Source organism: Vipera berus, assembly GCF_964194415.1.
Source record: "Vipera berus genome assembly, chromosome: 2".
Classification (NCBI taxonomy): Eukaryota; Metazoa; Chordata; class Lepidosauria; order Squamata; family Viperidae; genus Vipera; species Vipera berus.
This window is the reverse complement of record NC_138203.1, coordinates 172,293,733-172,317,987: the sequence shown is the minus strand read 5'-3', so window position 1 is coordinate 172,317,987 and position 24,255 is coordinate 172,293,733. Positions and strand designations below refer to the sequence as shown.

The 24,255-nt window shown below is 40.1% G+C and overlaps 1 protein-coding gene across 1 annotated transcript in view; it reads right to left on the bottom strand.

Moving 5' to 3' along the window:
- MGAT5B (alpha-1,6-mannosylglycoprotein 6-beta-N-acetylglucosaminyltransferase B) overlaps window positions 1-24,255 on the bottom strand; it is a gene marked incomplete at both ends in the record, with an annotated part of 257,340 nt that overhangs the window by 9,153 nt on the left and 223,932 nt on the right. Inside the window, one exon of the mRNA XM_081320209.1 lies at window positions 94-168. Within this exon, the coding sequence (XP_081176335.1) occupies window positions 94-168 (75 nt within the window). The remainder of the gene's footprint in view (window positions 1-93; window positions 169-24,255) is intronic.

The window sequence follows — 24,255 nt, the reverse complement described above, 5'->3', positions numbered from 1 at the left end:
TTAGGGTTATTCTATACTACATAAACAAAATTAATGGTTCTAGGATATCCCTATCTGCTGGGTTGAGTCAGAAAGAAGGGAAAGATAACTTACCTGGTTTTGAATGTAGGCATGGATTCGCTCTAGCATTCCCTCAGATGTGTATTCATAGGGCAAGTAAGGATCAACCTAGAGGAACAGAGGAGCAAGAAATATGGACATGAATGAGTGTAGAATAGACTATCTCCACTTTCTGTCAAAAAGTTATGAAATATGTGGTATTCTATCATGACAGAATGTCTAACTCCATATGTAATGGAAAATGTAATTCAAATAAGCAAGTTTGGCTGCCCTTTACAATATTTTCTGTAAGAAGAACTTACCTTTTTTCATAGTTAAAAGTGAAAATATCATCTTTTATATTTATATATTGCAGACTTTAAACAGATTTTGGCTGTGCATGTAAAACTATTCAATTTACAATGTAAAGCTACTTAACAATGACAGACAAAGCATTTGGAATGCGTGGAAGAAGCACACTGCACAAACAATGAAAATGTAACCTCCATTTCCTGGAGCCACTATTTATTTATTTATTTATTTATTTGGATTTATATACCGCCCCTCTCTGAAGGGACTCAGGGCGGTGTACAGGGCAATTAAAACACTATAAACAACACATAATATATAAAAATTAAAATGAAATTAAATCAAATAGCCCTAAACAATAAACACATTCTAAAATTTAATTTTTTTAAAAAATTTAAGATCAAAAATCCCAGTCCCTCAGTCCAGGCCGGCAAGTTCAAATAGCCAAGTCTTCAGGTCGCGGTGAAATGAGCGAAGGTCGGGAGCCATCCGGAGCTCAACCAGAAGCTGATTCCAGAGGGCAGGCGCGCCCACAGAGAATGCTCTCCCCCTGGGGGCCGCCAGTCAACATTCCCTGACCGACGGTACCCTGAGGAGGCCCTCTCTGTGGGAGCGCACAGGACGATGGGAAGTTAATGCTGGCAAAAGGTGCTCCCGTAAATAACCCGGACCCATGCCATTTAGGGCTTTATAGGTCATCACCAGCACCTTGAATCTCACCCGGAAGACAACTGGAAGCCAATGCAGCTCACGGAGCAGAGGTGTAACATGGGAGTATCGGAAGACCCCCATCACAACTCGCGTGGCCGCATTCTGCACCAGTTGGACCCTCCGAGTGGTATTCAAGGGCAGCCCCATGTAGAGAGCGTTGTAGTAGTCTATCCGAGAGGTCACGAGCACATGAGTGACTGTGCGTAGGGCATCCCGGTCCAAATAGGGCCGCAACTGGCGTACCAGGCGAACCTGGGTAAAAGCCCCCCTGGTCACAGCTCCTATATGATCTTCAAAATTGAGCTGTGAATCAAGGAGGACACCCAAGTTGCGAGCCCTATCTACGGGGGGTAACACCTCACCCCCTATAGATAAAGATGGAATAGAATGGACAACCCGAGATGCCGGTACGCACAGCCACTCAGTCTTGTCGGGATTTAGACGAAGCCTGTTCCTCCCCATCCAGACCCTCACCGCCTCCAGGCAACGGGACATCACAGAGAGGGCATCACTGAGTTGATCTGGGGTGGAAATAAAAAGCTGGGTATCCTCAGCGTACTGATGATACCCCACCCCAAAACCACGAATGATCTCACCCAGCGGCTTCATATAGATGTTGAACAGGAGAGGCGAGAGACCTGGTTCTCATGCAGGTTCTCATGCAAAATCAGAAAGCAGCTTTGCATTTAAGAGATTTCCAGAAATCTGATGATATTAGTGTATTGATCAAACTCCAGATTTTGCAATTACATGTGACCATCTGCTGAGATGGAAAAATTCTTCAGATCAGTTCACCAACATGTTCTGATCAAAACCATTGAAGGTGGCTGTGTATTTGTTGGCATATTCTGTTGGGCCTGGAATATGTGGACTATTCAGTTTCAATCTTACATCTTAGCAAGCCTAAACACACATTTTCCCTCCCTCCCCACTCCCCCTCCTTCTCAGAAATGCCAGCAAGCCTCCTGTTGGATCTGTCAAATACACTCATGATGGCAATGACAGCAGATGCTTGCATCCATCTGCTACCCTCAAACAATTGGATGAAGTGTCTCCCTGTACAGCAAGAAGGCCAACAGCAAACAGATTCACTAGTGGTTCTAATGAGCCTTTCCTTTCTCTTTCTCCTTTCTCTTTATTAAAAAAAAGAAAGAAAATAAAGATAAAAATATGATAAAAATATGCCAGGAAAGAAATCAAAATATAGGTAAGTAATAAAGGTGCATGGCATTCTTTCTTTTATCTAGGACCTGCTGAATGCTTTGGTTAATTCTGTGCTTCTAACGCAAACTATTCTAACTGTGAATCCTTTGGCGGATGTTTGAGTCTTTAAATAGTGTATTAGTGAGGAATGACCACAAGATGGAGGCTCTCTGTCATGATCTTTGATCTTAGAGCTTCTTGACACTTTCTACCTATTGCTTCTCATTTTATTTTCAGAATATAGTGTAATCTTTGAGCAGGTCCTTTTGAGGAGTCCTCAGATCCTGACTAAGCACTTAATAATTTGGTTGAATTTTCTGTTGATTCAGATTTGACAGCAGACAAGTCCTTGAATGACTCAGCACTTTGTCCTGAGAGGAAGGTGTATCTAAGGAGTTTTTGAGAAGATGCCACCAAAAGAAGGGTCCTTGGGAGTACGAAATTCAAGGACTGAAGCAGAGTGATTACTGATTAAGGATCCTGCCTGGAAGCAACTAGAGTACATCAAGCCAATCAGCCTATAAAAGGATTGTACCTTCAGGTTAACTGCATTGGGAACCAAGAAGCTGAACACACAAACTGTCAGAATTCTACAACTTAGGTATTCTGCAAAGAGGCGATATAAGACCAGTTTCATTCTATATTATGTTCTTGAGGACTGACAATTGGGACTCATAAGATATAGACCCTTTCTATAGGGTTCAACCTCTCTGCCAGGAATTGAATTCATGGACCATGTGTTCATTAAGATGACTACATACAGTACATTAACTTTATAAGCTGTTCAGATCCTAGTGCTCAGTGGGGTTGCAAGAAGGGATATAGAATCTATCAGAATGGTATATACAGTGCACCTTTCCTTAAGCTTTCAGAGAGAAAGAGAAAGATTACATTATAATGTAACATGGCAGACTATAACATCTAAATCTATATCTATATCTAGGGATGGCCTAGAGGACAGGAGGAACAACTGCTACTAAGACAATGATAAATGGGGCATGAGTCCAGCTCAAGAAAATAACTTGAGAAAATATCTCAGACAAATCCCTCCCTAGTTCACAGGAAGATATAGCGAGAGAGGGAAGGACTGTACACTCAGGACTTCAAAGATTCTGTTATTATAGATGTTACAATAAAAGTAGTCCTCCTAACCTTATGAGGCATTGGTTTCTCAGTCTGGTCTACCCTGTAGGACTGACAAAAAGCTTAAAGAAAGGTGCACTGTATACTATATATCATTCTGATAGATTCTATTTATCCCTTCTTGAAAAGAGATCATCCAAACCACATGATCAAGTTGACAAGGGCTTCCTCCAAATGGAATACAAAAAGACAATGCTGATCTCTGGATCTCCAAATCCTCCTGTGTTGCCACTGAGTCAGAAACAAATTAGCTCAGCTCTACAAGGCAGAAGCTAATATAGGGATACAGGGGTACAGTGTTGACCCATTTAGGTTGTTTCCTTAGCTGCTATTTCCAGAGGTCCTACTTGAACTTGAGAGGGAGTTCAAGTCTTATTTGAACAAAAGAAGGAACTCATGGGGTAGAACTTATTCATGCAAAGGCATCCTCCCCTTTTGTACATAGTAAGAGCATTTTCAAACCCTGAAACAACAAGCATAGCATTTCAATTCAGTTCTGAAATGCAATATAGGCAGACAGGCTTCTTTGCAGCATCTGGGCAGATGGATTAAAGATTGAATAAACATCTTCCTGCCTGCTATAGAAAATAACCCAAGAAAGAGAACAGTTCTTTCCATATTTTACCAGCAATTGTTCTTTTCCCCATCTACCAACCTTCAATTTTCTATTTTTTTTCCTTTTTTCTTGTTTAGCATGTTAAAAAGGAAGGAGGGAGGCACTGAGCAGTCTCATTTGCAGTTTACGTTTTATTGCACCAGAACATCAAACTTTATGTACAAAGAGATCTGTGTCATAGAGAAAGATTAGCATTTAAATGGAGAATATCTTTAGTTCCCAAATCCGGCAAGTCTAAAAGAAGAGAAGAGGGAGACACTGGTGTTACAGCATTAAGAAACACAAAAATTGGCTGGTGTCCTGCCAACCTCCAGAACTGTGAATGCTAAATATTGTGGATGCTTCAACTTACTTTGTTCACTCAGATTCTCACCATAATTACAACATATGGCAACCTTTGTGGCTTCCATTTAGGAAATGAAGAGGGAGAGGGAAGGAAGCCAAGCTAAATTCCTGGTGGCTAAGGGATTTGCCATTGCCTTCTCTAATTACTCTTTCAATCCTGAAATTTTTGGCAGGTTGAGAGTGGTTAATTTTTTAAGGTTGGTTTGGTGATGAGACCTGCTCTTTCATTTTACTTTCCTTGACATAACCCTGCTGTGAAAGATTGCACTTGTTTTCTAAATGGTCCAAGGTCCCCTTCTATAACTTTTTAAACAGAGAAGCAGTAAAAAGCATTATTTTCTTTCCCAGACCTTCCAATGGAACAATGTGATTTGTAAATTAGGGATTAGTATGAAAGGGACGTGGTGGCTCAGTGGGTTAGGACGCTGAGCTTGTCGATCAGAAGGTCAGCAGTTTGGCAGTTCGAATCCCGAGTGCCGCATAGCAGAGTGAGTGCCTGTTACTCGTCCCAGCTTCTGCCAACCTAGCAGTTCGAAAGCACGTAAAAATGCAAGTAGAAAAATAGGGACCACTACGGTGGGAAGGTAACAGCGTTCTGTGCGCCTTTGGCGTCTAGTCATGCCGGCCACATGACCACGGAGACATCCTTGGAAAAGTGCTGGCTCTTCGGCTTTGAAACAGAGATGAGCACCGGCCCCTAGAGATGGAAATGACTAGCACGCATGTGCGGGGGAACCTTTACCTTTATGAAATGTGACTCCGGCCAATTGTAGCCAGTCAACAAACCTGGTGTAAACAACTGTATGATTCTAGCCACTGAGATTCCTGCAAATTTACTATTCTTACATGGAAGCCTTGGAGCATCAAAATGGCTGCCTTTAGTGGGACTCTGCTTACTGCTTCAGTGAGAGGTACCTTGGAGTCCTAGCATTAATGAAAAGTAGAAAGTCAACATCTAGCAGAGACTTTATCCAGATTCTCATCATATCTTCCTTCTTGCAGATATTAGTTCCAGATCTAGAGCTGGAATGGTCACACCTTGGGGCTAAGGGGGGAGATTTAAAACTTTATTTTTCTCCTGAAACCAATCCATTTCCTGTTATTTAAAATTAAAATGAAGTGGAGCACTCAAGGAGATGCCTACTAGTACCAGTTGTGTCCTTTTCTTCTAAACTGTCCACCAACTCTCTGCATAGGATTTTCAGGTTTCGGGGAGGAAAATATTGGCGATAGCCTCTCCTCCTGTCTTCTGTCAAAGGGAGTGTTGTGAGCCCAACCTCTACTCAAGAAGTGCTTCTATCAGTGACAATTCAGAAAAGTCTTGGAGATCTATTGAAGAATCACTTTGAAATGAAATAATGACCACTTGAGTCAACACTAAGAACAATTAAAGGAACAGCTTGCCCCCCCCCCAAGTTGTGGCTGCTTCATAATTGGAGGTTTTTAAGAAGAGACTGGGCAGCAATTTGTTAAGAATGGTATAGAGTCTCCTGCTTGAGCAGAAGATCTCCAAGACCTTTTCCAACTCTGATATTGTTAATTTCATAAGAAGGCCAAAGATTAACTGGTAATTATTTTGCAAAGTCACTTGAGTATACTCAATAAAAAAAATTGCATAGCCCTTGCACATTTGTACAAATTATACTGTTGGTTGGAATCATTGTGGGCAAGAAAAAACAACTCATAAAGGCATTTCAGCCCATTTCCAGTGGAATTCCAAAGATCTCCCACTTCTCCAGTTTCTGACATTTTAGAATTCTTTTCCAGAAAAGAACTAATTTGCTTATGCAGAAAAAGAAGCTATTTCAAAATAGTGAACTCTATTTCCCAAAATGAATATTTGCATTTGCTTAAAGAGATATTTGCACTGATGCTTGCATTTACAGTATGCACAAGGAATAAACTACAGAGAGTCAATATTTAGATCACTACAAGTCCTACACCTCAAAAGGTGACAGCACATAGTCAGTCTAGACTGGATTAAGAATAAACACAGAAACACACAGAGAGAGGGTGAGGGGGTGGGGAGAGGAGAGGGGGAGGGAGAGAGGGAGGGGGAGAGGGGAGGGGAGAGAGAATCAATCCATCCATCTCCTGGGAGAATGGGGAATTGCCAAGATAACCCCATAGCTGAAGTCACCAAGCTTGTTTCAGAGAAATATTTCACCTTTTTGCTAGCTCTGTATCTCCATAAAGTGATGGTCTTCTTAGTGTTTGGACAGTGGCAATAAATGGGCTCTAAGCCAAGAGTGACTTCTGATTTATGACCTATTTTCAGTCTATTGGTCTAGCCACATATTTAGTGAAGAGAATTATTTCTTCTCTTCTGATGAATGAATCAAACTGAAACTCCAAAGGCTGGGAGAGATAACTCTTAGCAACCTTCTGCCATAAATATCTCAGCAGAAGGTTCAGCAAGGCTGGAAATTGTACCCATTATATCTAATTACAGGTGCAAATGGTAATCAGTTTTGACATAATGACAGGCGTTGATACTGCCTATGAATTATTGAACTCACCCCAGTTTGATTGGGTTACTTTCAGACAGCAATTGCAGGATGCTTCTATAGAGCTCTTAAGTGGTCTGGTCAGCACCCAGATCCTTCTTAATGGGGAACTCTGCATTGTGCTTGACTTTCACTTACAGAACTAACTTTTCCATGACCCATTTGTCATATTTCAAATTCAGAAGCATTTAAAAAGTGTGTGAGAGGAGAAAATTCTGCTTCTGGGACTTTGAAGCTAGCAAAACTATTTTTCACCCATTTTAAGCCATATGCCAGAAGCCCTTCAATCTTCTTCCTTTCTGGTAGAGGGTCTGAAGAAGAGCAGAGGAGGAAGACTGAAGGGCAGTTGCAAGAACTTGAAGGGCAGATGCCACCCTAGATTATTACCTGATGGAAACTAGTTTTAGCTTAAAATACACAGAAAGTCAGCATAGATGTACAAACATAGTGACAAGGACATCAGAACAACAACAACAAAAGGTTAAGTAAATCAGAGGGCATTAACATCAAAGAGGGCAATAAACACTAATGTTCTCATGGTATTACAGATCTTCATTTTACCAAATTTATACTCAGAAGAGCACACAAGCAATAATCTCCCCCCATTTCAGATACCTCACATTAAAGTTCACAACAAATGCAGGATCAAAAGGCTTCAGAATTTATGATGGCTACCCAATAGTTTTCCCAGATGTGTAAGGATTTGCACACCAGTTTTGGTCAAAGTACATCTCTCTCTCTCTCTCTCTCTCTCTCTCTCTCTCTCTCTCTCTCTCTCTCTCTCTCTCTCTCTCTCTCTCTCTCTCTCTTTCTTTCTTTCCTTCTTTCTCTTTCTTTCTTCCTTTCTCTTTCTTTCCTTCCTTACTTCTTCTTTCTTTCTTTCTCTTTCTTTCTTTCTTTCTTTCTTTCTTTCTTTCTTTCTTTCTTTCTTTCTTTCTTTCTTTCTTCTTTCTTTCTTTCTTTCTTTCTTTCTTTCTTTCTTTCTTTCTTTCTTTCTTTCTTTCTTTCTCTTTCTTTCTTTCTTTCTTTCTTTCTTTCTTTCTTTCTTTCTTTCTTTCTCTTTCTTTCTTTCTTTCTTTCTTTCTTTCTTTCTTTCTTTCTTTCTTTCTTTCTTTCTTCCTTTCTCTTTCTACCTTCCTTCCCTTCCCTCCCCTCCCCCTCCCCCTCCCCCTCCCCCTCCCCCTCTCCCTTTCCTTTCCTTTCCTTTCCTTTCCTTTCCTTTCCTTTCCTTTCCTTTCCTTTCCTTTCCTTTCCTTCTTTCCTTTCCTTTCCTTTCCTTTCCTTTCCTTTCCTTTCCTTTCCTTTCCTTTCCTTTCCTTTCCTTTCCTTTCCTTCCCTTTTCTTTCTCATTCATTCATTCTAAACATATCTCATTTCAGAGATTTTAGTCAGGCTTTATCTTACTTTTAATCTCATGCTGAATTATGGATGTTGTACTCCAACAATTAGACATACTAGACTGAAAGATGATTTATTACACATTTGGAGCTTTGCCCCACTGGAGACCGAAAGTACTAGTCACTAGAAGAATATACTGATGTGAAGAATGCTGTTCCCATTGCCTCCTTATCTGTTCTGATTCCCAGCCAAATAGTGCTGTTTTGATTATGGGTTTCAAACATGTGATAAGCAAAGTGATTGACAATAAAATTCAAGGGATGTAATGCCATTACCTAGGATGTAATAATTTCAGAAAATAATTGTAGCTTGGTTGGCTCTACAAGAAGGATGACAATAAACCATTATATCAAAATATATTGTGATAACTTAATTTCCTAAACTGGGGAACATTATCAAGCTTTTTAGTCAAATCCATCAAAATAATTAATTTGAAGCAAAACAAATGTTCATGTATGACAGCCTCTTAGCCAGATCTGGGAACCTGGCATTTTATCATGTTTCCTTACATGTGTTTTATACAGGTAGTCCTTATTTAGCAACCACAATTGGAATTAGCCACGTGGTCATTAAGTGAAAAGGTTGCTAAGTGAAACCATGACTGTACTTATGGTTTTCAGTTTTTGTTTGCTTTTCAGATCTGTCAAGATTATAAATGCAAGCACTGAAGATAAAGTTATTTTTTAATCCTTGTAACTGAACAATTGCTAAATGATGCAGTCGCTTAACAAGGATCACTAGAAGAGAAGAAAAATTGCTTTGGTATTGTCACCATAGCATCTGATCTTACCATGGGTAGATTAAACCTTACATCCAATGAATCCAGTTTGAGAGATGATGAAGAGGCTTCTTATTATAGTTTCACTGTAATTTAGGATGAAGCCATACAATCCATCCTCAAATAAAGCCATTGCAGAAAACATATGGTGCCATGAAACGTCCTGCTGCAGCCTTACAAAGGATTTTTTATTTAGTTCATCATGCTTAAAAATCAAATCACAGACCAGTTTTGCAGCCAAACTGCACAGCTTTTAAGCACAAGGAATAGATAAACAGATTTTTCTTTAATAGCTTCATAATAATTTCACCCAACAGCTATTTCTTCCGGTTTATCCCCAGGTCTGAAGCTAGAACTTGCCACCATCAGAATTAAATTACACTTTGGCAGCTCATGCTAAATTCAGTCATTCTGCCTGGTTCATAGGAAATAGTGGATGGATGGCTCTGCCCATCTCTGTCTCTTTTGACAGACTGTGTTTTGGAAAGGTCTCAAACATTGCGATGACCAACAGAAGACAGAACATGTCAGTTTTTAATTAAGCAAATTATTTTTGGAGAAGGTAACACTCCACCGTGGCCTTGACAGCACAGTCTGAATTTATAAACAGAAATGGGGGTAGGGTGGGGAGGGGAGGGGGATAAATAATAAGAGCCCAAGAGATGCTCTTGGGACTGTGGTTAACAGATGGGTCATCAGAAATATGCATGAAAGATGAGTTAGGATTCAATTAAAAGGATAACAACACCAAGATGAATGTAGAAGACACATGATTACAAAGAAACTGGTTGCATCAGGAGAATTTCAGGATGGTCTAAAAGCTGCAGAAGGAAGAGAAGAAGCAAGTTCTAGAATAGGTTGAAAAATCACATATGTGCATCATTACACTATTTGGACAACTCTTATCATTGCAACCCAAATTCAATGGGATGTCTATTGTGTGTTTCCAATAAATATTCTCCTTTATTATGTAAATATCTGCCAAGCAGAAGCCTGAACAATCCTGGGATTAACATACTTTAAGTTAACTTTTTATAGGCATGGTGCTTCGCTGCAAAGCTGTTGTTCACTTTTCAAGAAAGGTTTAGGTTTAGGTTTATTAAATTTATATGCCGCCCTTCTCCCTGAGGACTCAGGGCAGCTCACAACAATAAAAAGTTAAAAGATATAAATACAAAAATTAAAAGAGGATTAAACAATATAAGCAATAAGTACAATTTAAACCAATAAAAAACCAAATTTAAAAACTATGATCAGTCCAGTCCCACCTGTTGGAATAACCAGGTCTTTAGATCACGGCGGAAGGACCAAAGGTCAGGGGCCATCCACAGCTCCGGGGGCAGTTCATTCCAGAGGGTCGGTGCGCCCACAGAGAAGGCTCTCCCCCTGGGGGTCGCCAGCCGGCATTGCCTTGCCGACAGAACCCTGAGGAGGCCGACTCTGTGGGAGTGGACCGGGCGATGGGAGGTTGACATTGGCAGCAGGTGGTCTTGCAAGTACCCCAGGCCTAAGCCATGTAGGGCTTTAAAGGTGATTATCAGCACCTTGAATCGCACCCGGAGGGCAACCGGAAGCCAATGCAGCTCACGCAGGAGTGGTGTAACATGGGAGTATCGAGATACTCCCATAAGCACCCGCGTGGCTGCATTTTGCACCAGTTGAAGCCTTCGGGCGCACTTCAAGGGCAGCCCCATGTAGAGAGCATTGCAGTAATCCAGGCGAGAGGTGACAAGGGCATTGGTGACCGTGCATAGGGCATCTTGGTCCAAAAAGGGGCGCAACTGGTGTACCAGGCAAACCTGTGCAAAAGCCCATTTGAAGCTTCCCCTTGTACAAATCAACTTTGGAGAGCTGATTTTTGTTAGGCCAGGAGCAGTAGGTTTTAGAGATTTTGTGGCTGTTGTTGGATGCTGGCAGCTAATGCAGGGAAACCAATCGAGCTTGAATAGCCTAAGCTGGTTTCACTCATGCACTTCAGGATAAGATGATTAGGAATAATGCTTTTGCCAAGAAATATTTGTGCAGGGATTAGGTCTATTTGACTTTGCTACAAGCATTCCATTTTAATATAAATTTATTTGGGGGGAAAATATACTGTATTCTAATCTGGTAGTAATATTTGAATTTGTTTCTGGTGATTATCATAGATACATCACATACCCAACTTGTGGTCTTTTGTTCATGGAAATGACTCAAGTCAGCAAGGTTTGTAGAATCCAGAAACGTTGTCAAAATGACAAAAAATGCACTGTGATAACATGATGTAAGCTTTGTCCCTTATATACATACATGCAAAAATTAAGAACTATAAGAAAATGGCTATATTTCTTTTTTTAAAAAAAATCCTGTCCTTTTTTAAAAAAATGGGCATTCCATCTAGCAGATGAGATTATAAACCCTTCAGAATAGGTTATATGATTTTATCTATCTTTTTAGCTACCTCTTTACTTGTTTTATAAGCAATTTAAAACAACTTTAGAAAACATTAAAAATACATCAAAAGATATAGAAGGGCTGAATGAAATGGTGCTTCCAATGTCAGAAGCCAGCAATAGATGGCAATAGTGACATGCTAGAAGCTCTGACATGTTCTTTAACAGCTGTTCTTTCATTACAGTTGGCAGGAAATTGTTGAATGTTGCTATTGTTTGTGAAAAGAAAATTGTATCAAAGCACTTAAAGCAATGTGCCATAATTGAATTTTTGACTGGCATCGGAGTCCCTCCAATTAAAATTCATTGCCAAATGCAGACTGTTAATGTTATGAATGTATTAACATGAATATTGTGCATTTCTGCCCCCCAAAATGCTGATTTTAAAAAGCTGATTATTGTGTTCCAGAACAAAGGGGATAACCTGTGATAGCAATCAATAAGTTTCAGATGAGCAAGTTTGCTGAACTGATTAAGAACAATTGGTTGATCACTGAAATGGAAATTGTTGTTAAGTATGGCACTTCATAGGAGCATGTAGGCCATATTATTGATGTTCTTCAATATCAGAAGGATTTTGCAAAATGAGTCTTTCACATGCTGATGGCAGAAATGAAAGTTTCAAGAATTGAAATTTGCCAGCAATCATTGTCACTTTGTGAGAATAAGTGGGAGGAATTTCTTCATAGCATCAGGACAGCTGACAAAACATAGGTTCATCATTATGACCCAGAAATGAAGCATCAGTCTACATAACCCCCAGAGGAAAAAAAAATAAAAAACCAGGCTTCAGCAGAAAAACTTGTTATAATTTTTGAGGATGCAAATGGTGATACTCCTTGAACGTGACACCATTATCAATTCAAACCATTGTGCTTCAATGTTCAGAGCTTTGAAACTACAAGTAAACTGAATTCAGAAACAGAAGAAGTAATTCATTAGGCTTCACAAGACATCCAAGAGGCAATTGCAACATTGGGCCTCACTTTCCACCGCACTGTCCACAATTGCTGCTCATGTGACTTCTACCTTTCCCCCAAATTGAAGGAATACCTTTGGGGACATCTCTTTGACTCATGTGAAGAGAAGAAAGGGATTGTCAGGACCTAGTTGAAGAGACAAAGTGTAGCATTCTTTCATGACAGCTTTAAAAAGCTTTAAGAAGCTTGTCCATCATCTATGGAGATTCTCAATCATCCAGCTCATGGTTGTCCCAAAGGTGCTTTTCAAAAGGCAACTGGACTTTCTTGGTTTTTCCCTTGAAAATATTTCACTTCTCATCCAAGAAGCTTCTTCAAGTCTTCAGAACTTCTTGGATGAGAAACAAAATGTTTTCAAAGAAAAAAAACCAAGAAAGTCCAGTTGCCTTTTGAAAAGCATCTTTGGGACAAGCTTGTCCATCATTGGCAGAAGTACAAAGTGAATTGTGATGACTATGTGGAAAAGTGAAAACAGGTAACAAAACATAATCATTTCAAGGATTATGTTTTGAATTCATTTATTAAAATATCCCTATTTCAATAGAGTTATGGAATGGAGGCATTACTTTTCATCAGAAGAAGAGCCCATTCAATCTGTGGTATGATAAGACAACAAGTAGCCTCAAGGTGTAAAAACTGAGAGCAAAATTCTTCAAAAATACTGATAATAAAATGTAGATTTTATTATCTATGGCATAGCCATAGCAAAACATAGTTCCGCTGTAAGAGATATCCCTTCATATTGCATAACAAGAAGCTTCATTTCAATAAATGGACCATTTCCTTTAGATCACAGATAAAGATTGGATAGCAGCAAAAGCATGGCTAAACAAAACAACTCAGGCTTTCTTCACTTACTTTAGAGCAGTATTTTTCAAACTTGGCAACTTTAAGATGTGTGGAGTTCAACTCCCAGAATTTCCCAGTCAGTAGGAGAATTGAAGTCCAAACAGGGGACTCTAGGAGTTGAAATCCACATATCTTAAAGTTGCCAGATTTGCAAACACTGCTTTGGAGGAAACTTATTGAATCCAGAAGGGCTTATAGGCTTGCAGTGCAGTGAAGTCTCAACCAGATCTAAGAAGCAGATCATCCCTATCTTCCCTCCTAATTTCTAGTTAATTCATTTATTTATTGCCAAAGGCCCTTTGGGCATTGGACTTATAGCAACTGTACTAATATACCCCAGTAAATATATTCTCTGAAAAACCTGATTCTCCTTCAAATAGGGAACAAGCAAGCACACTCATGCTGTAATCCAGAAACACATACTGTATCAAAATAGAATTTCTCCACAAGAACCACAACCTTCAAAAGAATAATGAAATAACTTCAAACAAAATAGTGGGGAGGGAGGGACGGAGGGAGGGAAACAGGAAGGAAGGAAGGAAGGAAGGAAGGAAGGAAGGAAGGAAGGAAGGAAGGAAGGAAGGAAGGAAGGAAGGAAGGAAGGAAGGCAGGAAGGCCCAACCCAAATATTATCAGCCAAATAAATAGAAAATAATGCAATTGTCTAACTATGCAGTAGCTTGGGGAATGTTTTAACCAGCTATTTTCGCAGTGATGCTTAATATGCTGCTTTCCCAAGCGTAGCCTGAAATATATAATTTTCTATTATATTCCTTTAGTTTTGACTTTAATACAACAAAGCCTTCTCCCTTCACTGCACCAGTATATTGGCCACATTGAATTGCTTATGGAGGAATCATTTTTTTAAAAATGTAGGAGTTCAAGTTCAAGCAAAGGACCTCAGAGGAAAGCTGCCTCATCTGTACGGTCACCTTTAACCCCTCTGTAACAGCTGCAATTCATCTCTGAGACAATACCTCTGAGATCACCTTTCTCAGAGGACCGTAATTTGTTTTTTTCGTCTCGCTTGCTCTCAGGGTGTCATACGACTGCCCTTCAGTCTCCTCTCCTCCTGGTATGAATGCTGTGTGTCATGTGAAAAAATGACAAGCTCCTAGTGTAATTATCTCAGGGAACAATAACTTAGCTTTAATAGCACAACCAAATACACACACATTCAAAAGCTAGCACAGGGCAGGTTTTTTCTCTGTAGGAGAAGAATTATAGCCCTCTTGTAATTCATGGTGCCCTGGTACACTTGAGCACTTGACGGCTACCTGGTATGGTTTCAAAAGGGAGCAGCACTGTCAGGTTTACACCAGGAAATAGATGGCTAGCACACGTGTGTCAAAATTGCACAGGGCACCACTCATGATATCGTTTTACTAAGGAACCCAAGGAAGACGTTCACATGCATTTTGTTCCAAACTAAAGGGTAATAGCTCTCTGTATGTAGAAAAACTCATGCCATATTTTTTCCACAGCTTTTTAAATTACTTGAAGAGAGATCACTAAAGCATACATGTTGTGTTTCTCCTACTCTTTTCCAATGGTTCAAAAGAGACTGTGGGAGGTAAATAAATGTGTGAGTTTGGTATTTCTAGTCCACACTGAAAGAAATCCTAAGAGAAAAAAACGGTGCACATCTCAAAATGTTACTAGCAGAAAACATTCAGCTGCTGATATCAAATACATTTGGCTTTTGAACTCATTAGTGCCACCCTTGCATATTTTTTTTCCCAGCAGAGAGGTAAAATAATTTTGGTGTATGATGGAATGCAAAGAAAAGGATGCTCAAATAAATATTCAGCATGCGGGCTCTTACAATGAACCATCTGTGTTACAGTTAATATTGATTTAATTATTAGATTGGCACACACATGAGATAGAATGTGGAAGAAGTGCTTCAGACTGTGTGCAGTCACCAATTTTTAGTCAAATAGCCTCGTGTTGTAAAAGTACACAGCTGTACTTTTTTTCTGGCTCACACATATCTATACACTCTCTCTCTTATGTGTATGTGTATATGTATTGTATATATACATACTGTGTGTGTGTGTGCCCGTGCACACGCACACAAGTATGTTTTATGATTTGATCCTCATTCATTCTCTCTATAAGACCAAACTGCCTCAATATGCTTCTTTCATACGGATCACTCACTTCTGTATTCAATCCACATCCAATCATTGTTCCTTCATTTTTGGCTCCCTCTGTTCTTGTTGTACCACATATATTTCTTAAGAAACTCATTCCCACTCCATTCAGCTTACTTTTGTTTTTCCTGACATGGCCAATTTTCACTTCCATATAACAAAGCAGACAGAAGCATAACCTTATACACAGTCATTTCAAGAGACCAACTCTACCAAGTACTGTTTTATCAGCATTTCCACATCTTAATTTTTTTCCATCCAGTCTCCCATCTTTACTAAACACTATACTAAGATTGATTTATATACTTTACTTTTTCACAATTAATGTATAGCCTGAAACTGTTCATCCCATTGGTCCATCACACATAATTACATTTCAAAGTCTTCATTTCAATCCATTCTATCCCTTCCATTCCCAAATTACCCCCTAAAGTATTCCTTTTGGGATTCCCTTCCTTCAATTACATCATAAATAATGTCATCACTTTTATTGTTAATGCCATTCAGTGGGCTTGTGGTTTCTTGTTTAGCCATATTTTAGTCATTTCCAACATGATTTTTAAAAATCCATTGGTATTTTCTCTATCACCTTTTATCTTAACTGTGGTGGTGCAGTGGTTAGAGTGCAGTACTACAGGCTACTTCTGCTGACTGCCGGCTGCCAGAAGTTTGGCAGTTCGATTCTCACCTGCTCAAGGCTGACTCAGACTTCCATCCTTCTAAGATCAGTAAAATGAAGACCCAGATTGTTGGGACCAATATGCTGACTCTGTAAAGCACTTAGAGATGGTGGTAAAGCACTGTGAAGCGGTATATAAGTCTAAGTGCTACTGCTATTTGCTCTCTTTGGCTGCCAACCTCACTAGATAGACTAGGCCAGAAAATCAACTCCACCAGAAGGCTAAACCTATCTTTACTGAAATTGGCTGCAACAATAGAATCTTATAATTCTGATTGTGCTGAGCCTCCTAGTCTTTCTGACACTCCAGTGAATTAGGAAGGCATCTGCCCAAACCATTTCCCAATATTATCTCATTTCTTGGGTCTTAAAAAAATGTTTTAGCCCCTACATAATGGTTATTATAAATTTCCATTAAAGTCATCTTCCTTACTCTCTACATAGACTATGTCCATCACAACTGTCTCTTTTCTTTCCACTACTTAGGATTTTTTTTTTGCTTCTTCATTTTGTTCTTAGCCATCATGTCTTAAATCAATTTTTTTTTTCACCTTTCAGGTTCCGGTTCCACCAAGCATCCTGTTTCATACCTCCTGTCAAATTTTTGTGATCCTTCATAACAACTATTTTTACTCTGATCCAACCACATCTTCTTTAGGTTCTCTTTTGAAGTATTCTGTTGGGAGATTAATCTATGTTCTTATACTTCTTGATAGAACATTCACATTTTCCTTTCCTACAGTTGTTATATTTTCAATCTAATTTCATTTCATCTCTTTTTCTTCTTTATCGTTTTTCAACCCACACCTGATATTATCAAATAATTGTTGTTGTTAGTTGCGAAGTCGTGTCCGACCCATCGCAACCCCATGGACAACGTTCCTCCAGACCTTCCTGTCCTCTACCATTTTCTGGTGTCCATTTAAGCTCATGCCTACTGCTTCAGTGACTCCATCCAGCCACCTCATTCTCTGTCGTCCCCTTCTTCTCTTGCCCTCAACCTTTCCCAGCATTAGGCTCTTCTCCAGTGAGTCCTTCCTTCTCATTAGGTGGCCAAAGTATTTGAGTTTCAACTTCAGGATCTGGCCTTCTAAAGAGCAGTCAGGGTCGATCTCCTCTAGGACTGACTGGTTTGATCGCCTTGCAGTCCAAGGGACTCGCAGGAGTCTTCTCCAGCACCACAGTTCAAAGGCCTCAATTCTTTGGTACTCAGCCTTTCTTATGGTCCAACTTTCACAGCCATACATTGCAACTGGGAAAACCATGGCCTTGACTATTCACACTTTTGTTGGCAGGGTGATGTCTCTCTTTTTTAGTATACTGTCTAGATTTACCATACCTTTCCTCCCCAGGAACAAGCGTCTTTTAATTTCTTGGCTGCAGTCCCCATCTGCGGTGATCTCGGAGCCCAGGAAAAAAAATCTGTCAATACCTCCATTTCTTCCCCATCTATTTGCCAGGAATTGAGAGGGCCGGATGCCATGATCTTGGTTTTCTTAATGTTGAGTTTAAAGCCCACTTTTGCACTCTTCTTCACCCGCATCAAGAGGATCTTTAGTTCTTCTTCACTTTCTGCCATTAGAGTGGTATCATCTGCATATCTTAGGTTGTCAATATTTCTCCTGGCAATCTTAATTCCAACTTTTGATTCATCTAGCCCTGCCTTTCTCATGATGTGCTCTGCATATAAGTTAAATAGGAAGGGCAACAGTATACAGCCTTGTCAGATTCCTTTCCCAATTTTGAACAAATCAGTGGTTCTGTGTCCATTTCTCACTGTTGCTTATTGACCTGCATATAGGTTTCTCAAGAGACAAATAAGATATACTCTTATACTCCCATTTCTTTAAGAACTTGCCACAATTTGTTGTGATTCACACAATTAAAGGCTTTAGCATAGTCAATGAAGCAGAAGTAGATGTTTTTCTGGAACTCCCTAGCATATGTTGGCAATTTGATCTCTAGTTCCTCTGCCTTTTTGAAATCCTGCCTGTACTTCTGGTAGTTCTCAATCCACATACTGCTGGAGTCTAGCTTGTAGGATTTTAAGCATAACTTTACTAGCATGAGAAATGAGTGCAATGGTGCAATAGTTTCAACATTCTTTGGCATTGCCTTTCTTTGGAATTTGAATGTAAACTGATCTTTTCCAATCCTGTGGCCAGTGTTGAGTTTTCCAAATTTGCTGGCAAATTGAATGTAGCACTTTTACTGCATTGTCTTTTAAGATTTTGAATAGCTCGGCTGGAATACTGTCACCTCCACTAGCTTTGTTGTTGCTCAGATTTCCTAAGGCCCATTTCACTTCACATTCTAGGATGTCTGGCTTGGGGTCAGTGAACCCAATCATGGTTATCTGGGATGTTAAGCTCATTCTTGTATAGTTCTTCTGTGTAGTTTTGCCACCTCTTTTTAATCCCTTCTGCCTCTGTTATATCCCTGCCATTTTGGTCCTTTATCATGTCCATCTTTGCATGATACATTCCTTTCATATCTCCAATTTTCTTGAAGAGATCTCTGGTCTTCCTTATTCTATTGTTTTCTTCTATTTCTTTGCACTGTTCATTTAAGAAGGCATTCTTATCTCTTCTAGCTATTCTCTGGAATTCTGCATTCAATTGGGCGTATCTTTCTCTGTCTCCCTTGCCTTTCACTTCCCTTCTTTCCTCAGCTATTTGCAAAGCTTCCTCAGACAGCCATTTTACTTTCTTGCATTTCTTTTTCTTTGGGATGGTTTTAGTTGCTACTTCTTGTACAATGTTGCAAACCTCCATCCATAATTCTTCAGGCACTCTGTCTATCAGATCTAATTCCTTAAATCTATTTGTCACCTCTACTGTGTGTTCATCAGGGATATGATTCAGTTCATATCTGAGTGGCCTAGTGCTTTTTCCCTACTTTCTTCAATTTAAGCCTAAATTTTGCAATGAGAAGCTCATGATCTGAGCCACAGTCAGCTTCTGGTCTTGTTTTTACTGACTGTATAGAGCTTCTCCATCTTTGTCTGCAGAGTACATAGTCAATCAGATTTCTGTGTTGGCCATCTGGTGATGTCCATGTGTAGTGCTGTTTCTTGGGTTGTTGGAAAAGAGTGTTTGCTATGACCATCGTATTCTCTTGACAAAATTCTATCAGCCTGTGCCCTGCTTCATTTTGTACTCCAAGGCCTAACTTGCCTGTTATTCCAGTTATCTTTTGGCTTCCTACTTTAACATTCCAATTCCCCATGATGATAAGGACATCATTTTTGGTGTTAGTTCTATAAGGTGCTGTAGGGCTTCATAGAACCGGTTAATTTCATCCTCTTCAGCACCAGTGGTTGATGCATAGACTTGGACTACTGTGATATTGAATGGTTTGCCTTGGATTCGCACTGAGATCATTCTGTCATTTTGGGGATTGTATCCCAGTATTGCTTTTCCTAGTCTTTTATTGACTATGAAGGCTACTCCATTTCTTCTAAGGGATTCTTGCCTGCAGTAGTATACTTGATGGTCATCTGAATTAAATTTACCCATTCCTGTCCATTTTAGTTTGCTGATTTCTAAGATGTTGATGTTCAGTCTTGTCAACTCTTGTTTGATCATGACCAGGTTGCCTTGATTCATGGATCTTACATTCCAGGTTCCTATGGAGAATAAATCTTTACAGCTTTGGACTTTCCTTTCACCACCAGATGCATCCACAGCTGAGCATCCTTTTGGCTTTGGCCCAGTCACTTCATTCTTTCTGGCACTACTAGTACTAGCCCTCTGCTCTTCCCCAGTAGCATATTGGACACCTTCCAACTTGAGGGGCATGTTCCAGCTTCATATCTTTTTGCCTTTTGGTACTATCCATGGGTTTTTCATGGGAAAGATACTGGAGTGGGTTGCCATTTCCTTCTCCAGTGGATCACATTTTGTCAGAACTCTCTGCTATGACCTGTCCGTCTTGGGTGGCCCTGCACAGCATAGCTCATAGCTTCATTGAGCTATGCAAGCCCCTTTGCTGCCACAAGGCAGTAATCCACAAAGGGGATCAAATAATAGCCTGTAGTAAATTCTTTCAGTCTTTCATTATAAATAATTGATTATGTTTTTAGATCCATTGGCTCTGCCATGTATATGCATGAGTAGACCTAAACTTAAATCACAGATTTGAAACATATATTTCTTTGCCAGCTATTGACCAAATAGTCATCAATCTCATTTGGGGGGGGGCTTCCACATTTTCTAAGGGACGCGGTGGCTCAGTGGGTTAGGACGCTGAGCTTGTCGATCGGAAGGTCGGCAGTTTGGCGGGTCGAATCCCGAGTGCCGCGTAACAGAGTGAGCGCCTGTTACTCGTCCCAGCTTCTGCCCACCTAGCAGTTCGAAAGCATGTAAAAATGCAAGTAGACAAATAGGGACCACTACGGTGGGAAGGTAACAGCGTTCCGTGCGCCTTTGGTGTCTAGTCATGCCGGCCACATGACCACGGAGACGTCCTCGGACAAGCGCTGGCTCTTCGGCTATGAAACGGAGATGAGCACCGGCCCCTAGAGTCGGAAACGACTAGCACGCATGTGCGGGGGAACCTTTACCTTTACCTTCCACATTTTCTATACTCTGTACTTTCTTATGCCATTCCCACCCATTCATTTGTGCCATTTAATGTAACATCTCCACAGCTCCAACTGCAGACATTCATAATGTTGCACTATTTTCTCCAAATTCTTTTTTGGTTCTCCCCTTATCAATATTTCTTGATGTGAACATGCATATTACTAAACTATGAATTTTTACTTTCATGCATACACACAAAGACATTCTGACATATGTTTTAGCACTTTCATTTATAATGAAATGTGTACTTCACTTCCATGCATGCATTTATCAATCCCAGAATACCTTCAATCAGCTCTATTATGTATTTTCTTTTTCTCTCAGTTTCACAGACAAATGTATCTATTTTTCTTTCTTTCACTTAATTTGTTAATTCAAGCTCATTACCATTTACTCCATTTATATTCCAAGTCACAGTCTTCCATCGTGGTTTTGAACAATCAAGCTAGTCACATAATGTTTTTAGCAAGATAGTGTAGTTTAGGACACAGACATACAACAAATTCATTTTTCTTCTTTTTTCATTAATTATCATGTATGCCTCTCATATTCCAGTTTTCTATCTTCCATATTTCATGACTATTCTCTAAGAGCCCATAGATATTGAGCTGTGCTTCCCATCATGGTTTTAATGAATAAAGTGTTTCATAAAACACTTTGTAAATAAAAAAAACAATGTTACTAGCTTTAGTCGTACCTATGTTATATGCATCACTCTCTGCTAGCTATAAGGGTAGCATCAAGTTGGGCACATTTTGGCCAATGTGCCACAAACATAGCTAAAACTCAATTTAACTTCAAATATGCTCATAACATTATGTGCAATCTAAGATCTCTAATCTAAAGATTATCTTGTAGCCAACAGGCCACCCCATTTCCACCGGCTATGAATTACATGAAGTATATATTAATCTAACACCCAGAATGCAAAATATAACAAATAGCTATTTGGAATTCTTTGTACTGCACAAAAAAACAAAGAGATTTAAATATTTGAAAGACTAATAGAATTACTGTGGAATAATCTTCTTAACATATAAACTTAATATCATAAAATGGACACAGTTTGAGCTGCCACCAAGTCCTGTTGCTACAAGCCTGGATGTAAGTTCTACACAAATAAAGCACTGCAATATTTTGAAGATTTCCTTCAAACAAAGATGCAGTTTTGTCAGCCCATGAAGCAGATCTGGAAGTCGAGGCAGCACACTGAAGTAGATTTGTGTACAGTTCTCAGAGTGAATGACTTTTCTGCTGTTTCCAGGCTTGTTACATATATTGTCTGATGTTGCAACTTCATTTCCATTTATGGAGAATGCTGGGTGTGCATGTTGCTCTCTCTGGTTGTGTCAGTCTGACATTGATCTGCCAGCTCACTCAAATGTGTCTGTCAAGGAGTATAAAGGTAACATCCCTTTGGGCTTAGTCCACTTTCTTATTTTCTTCCCTAAGCTTTGCTGCCTCTCATCTTAATGGACTGTTATTCCCCTTCCAACAATCAACTATGGAGCTTAGCTCAGCTCACAGCACTCTAAATATGGACTCAGGCCTGACCACTAAAAGTTTACTTTTAAAATCTTCATAAATGAGTCAGATGCCTCCAGAGCAGGGGTCCCCAACATATGGGCCACAGAAATGGCTGGCCAGGGCATGCACATTCCCCCCTCGCACTAGCACCCATGGCCCTGTTTGCGCATGAGTGTGGGCACGAACGGGAATGCTAGCATGGGGTGTGTGCACACCCCATTTGTGCATTCACAAACAGGCTGCTAGTGTGTGTAGGGGTGTGCAGTCCATTTGCACAGTTGCAAACAGGTGCTAGCTGCCGTAGGGTGTGTGTGGCTGTTAACGCATGCGCATGGCACCAGTGCATGCTGTATGCGTGAATGCAGCCACTAGTACTGTGCCAGTGGGTGTGGCCCTATTTGCATGCATGCATGCACGTTCACACACAATAATTTGAAAACTGCTCTCCCCTCCAGGGCATGAGCCCAGAAAGGTTGGAGAACTTTGTTCTAGAGAATGGATGAGATAGCACCAGACTAACATTTACAGGCCTTGGCCCACATATTGTATGTTTTTTAAGAATAGCAGGTGGCAAGCCTATAATTGCCACTTCTTCTGTGACTGGCCTGTCTCTGTGGCATTGTATTCCAATGAGTCAAGATGTTTCTGCTGTTTTTACTAATTTACACACCGACTATTGCCAGCAAGCCACAATCATGTCTGCTCAGAAAAGTACATCTTTGCCAGCGTGTTCTGCCAGTGTGGAGAAGGTTCTTTCTAGGACAGCCATAATAGACCAACCAGGTGTGCCATCCTGGTTGGTCTATTAGAGCCATGGTGGTGCAATGGTTAGAATGCAGTATTGCAGGCAAACTCTGCCCATAGCAAGGAGTTCAACCCTGACCAGCTCAAGGTTGACTCAGCCTTTCATCCTTCCGAGGTTGGTAGAATGGGGACCCAGATTGTCGGGGACAATATGCTGACTCTGTAAACTGCTTAGAGTGGGCTATAAAGCACTATGAAGTGGTATATAAGTCTAGGTGCTATTGCTATCCTGGAACTCCATGAAACTCAATCATCAGAAGAAGTAAAGCTATACTTCTACTTACAGACTAGTCAATGGACAACCTCCATTGTCATGCAGGCCCAGCATACTCAAAAGTGGGTGGAGGAGTACATACTTTCTTTCTATTACTTTTAAAAATATTTTACTTTTTAGCTGGAGTGGGATATTTCTGCACTGGTTCATCATGGTTTTTATGCAGGTTATTTGTAAGAAATTGTAAAGGTTGTTAAACTATCCATTTCTCATTCCTGTTGTCTCTGCTTTAAAAGAGGCACAACTCTGTTCATTATATACCTGCTTCAGTACTCAACATACATGAACAAAAGGGGTAGAGTTTGCATCATGATGATGCAGTTCACATTTAATCATTGGTCCTCTGTGACGCCCACAGGTGTCAAACATGCGATGAAACCTGACGTCATGCAACGTATTGGAGCTTTTTCGCCATTGCCGGCAATGGGGTGGGCATGTTTTCCTGATGACGCGTCCGGCCTGTGGGCTGGCAGTTTGACACTCCTGGTCTACTGAGTCTCTCATTGCTGGAATTTTATTCCTGTTCTGCCAAAACAGGAAGGAAGCAGCTTCAAATATTCAGATACCTCCTCATTTATGGCTTATGTAATTCTGACATAATTTGAATCAAACTGGCAGGCCCTTGAATTTTCAAATATGATTTAATCATAAGCCCTTTGAATCCCTAATATTCAATCTGAATGTAATCAGAGCTGATTTGCACAGGCCTAATAGGAACTTTTACCAGGAATATGGGATTAGCAATTACTGTACTTTCTGGCGCAGATGCACTTGGAAACAAGCCAGTTTTGCTATAATATATGAAAGCTCTCATACTAGTCCCTAAAACATTCTCTTTAATAGCATCTCAGGTGAGCTGAATGTCTTGGCTCCTGCTGCTCTTCTGAACCAGATATTAAAAAGAAGCAACATTTTGCAG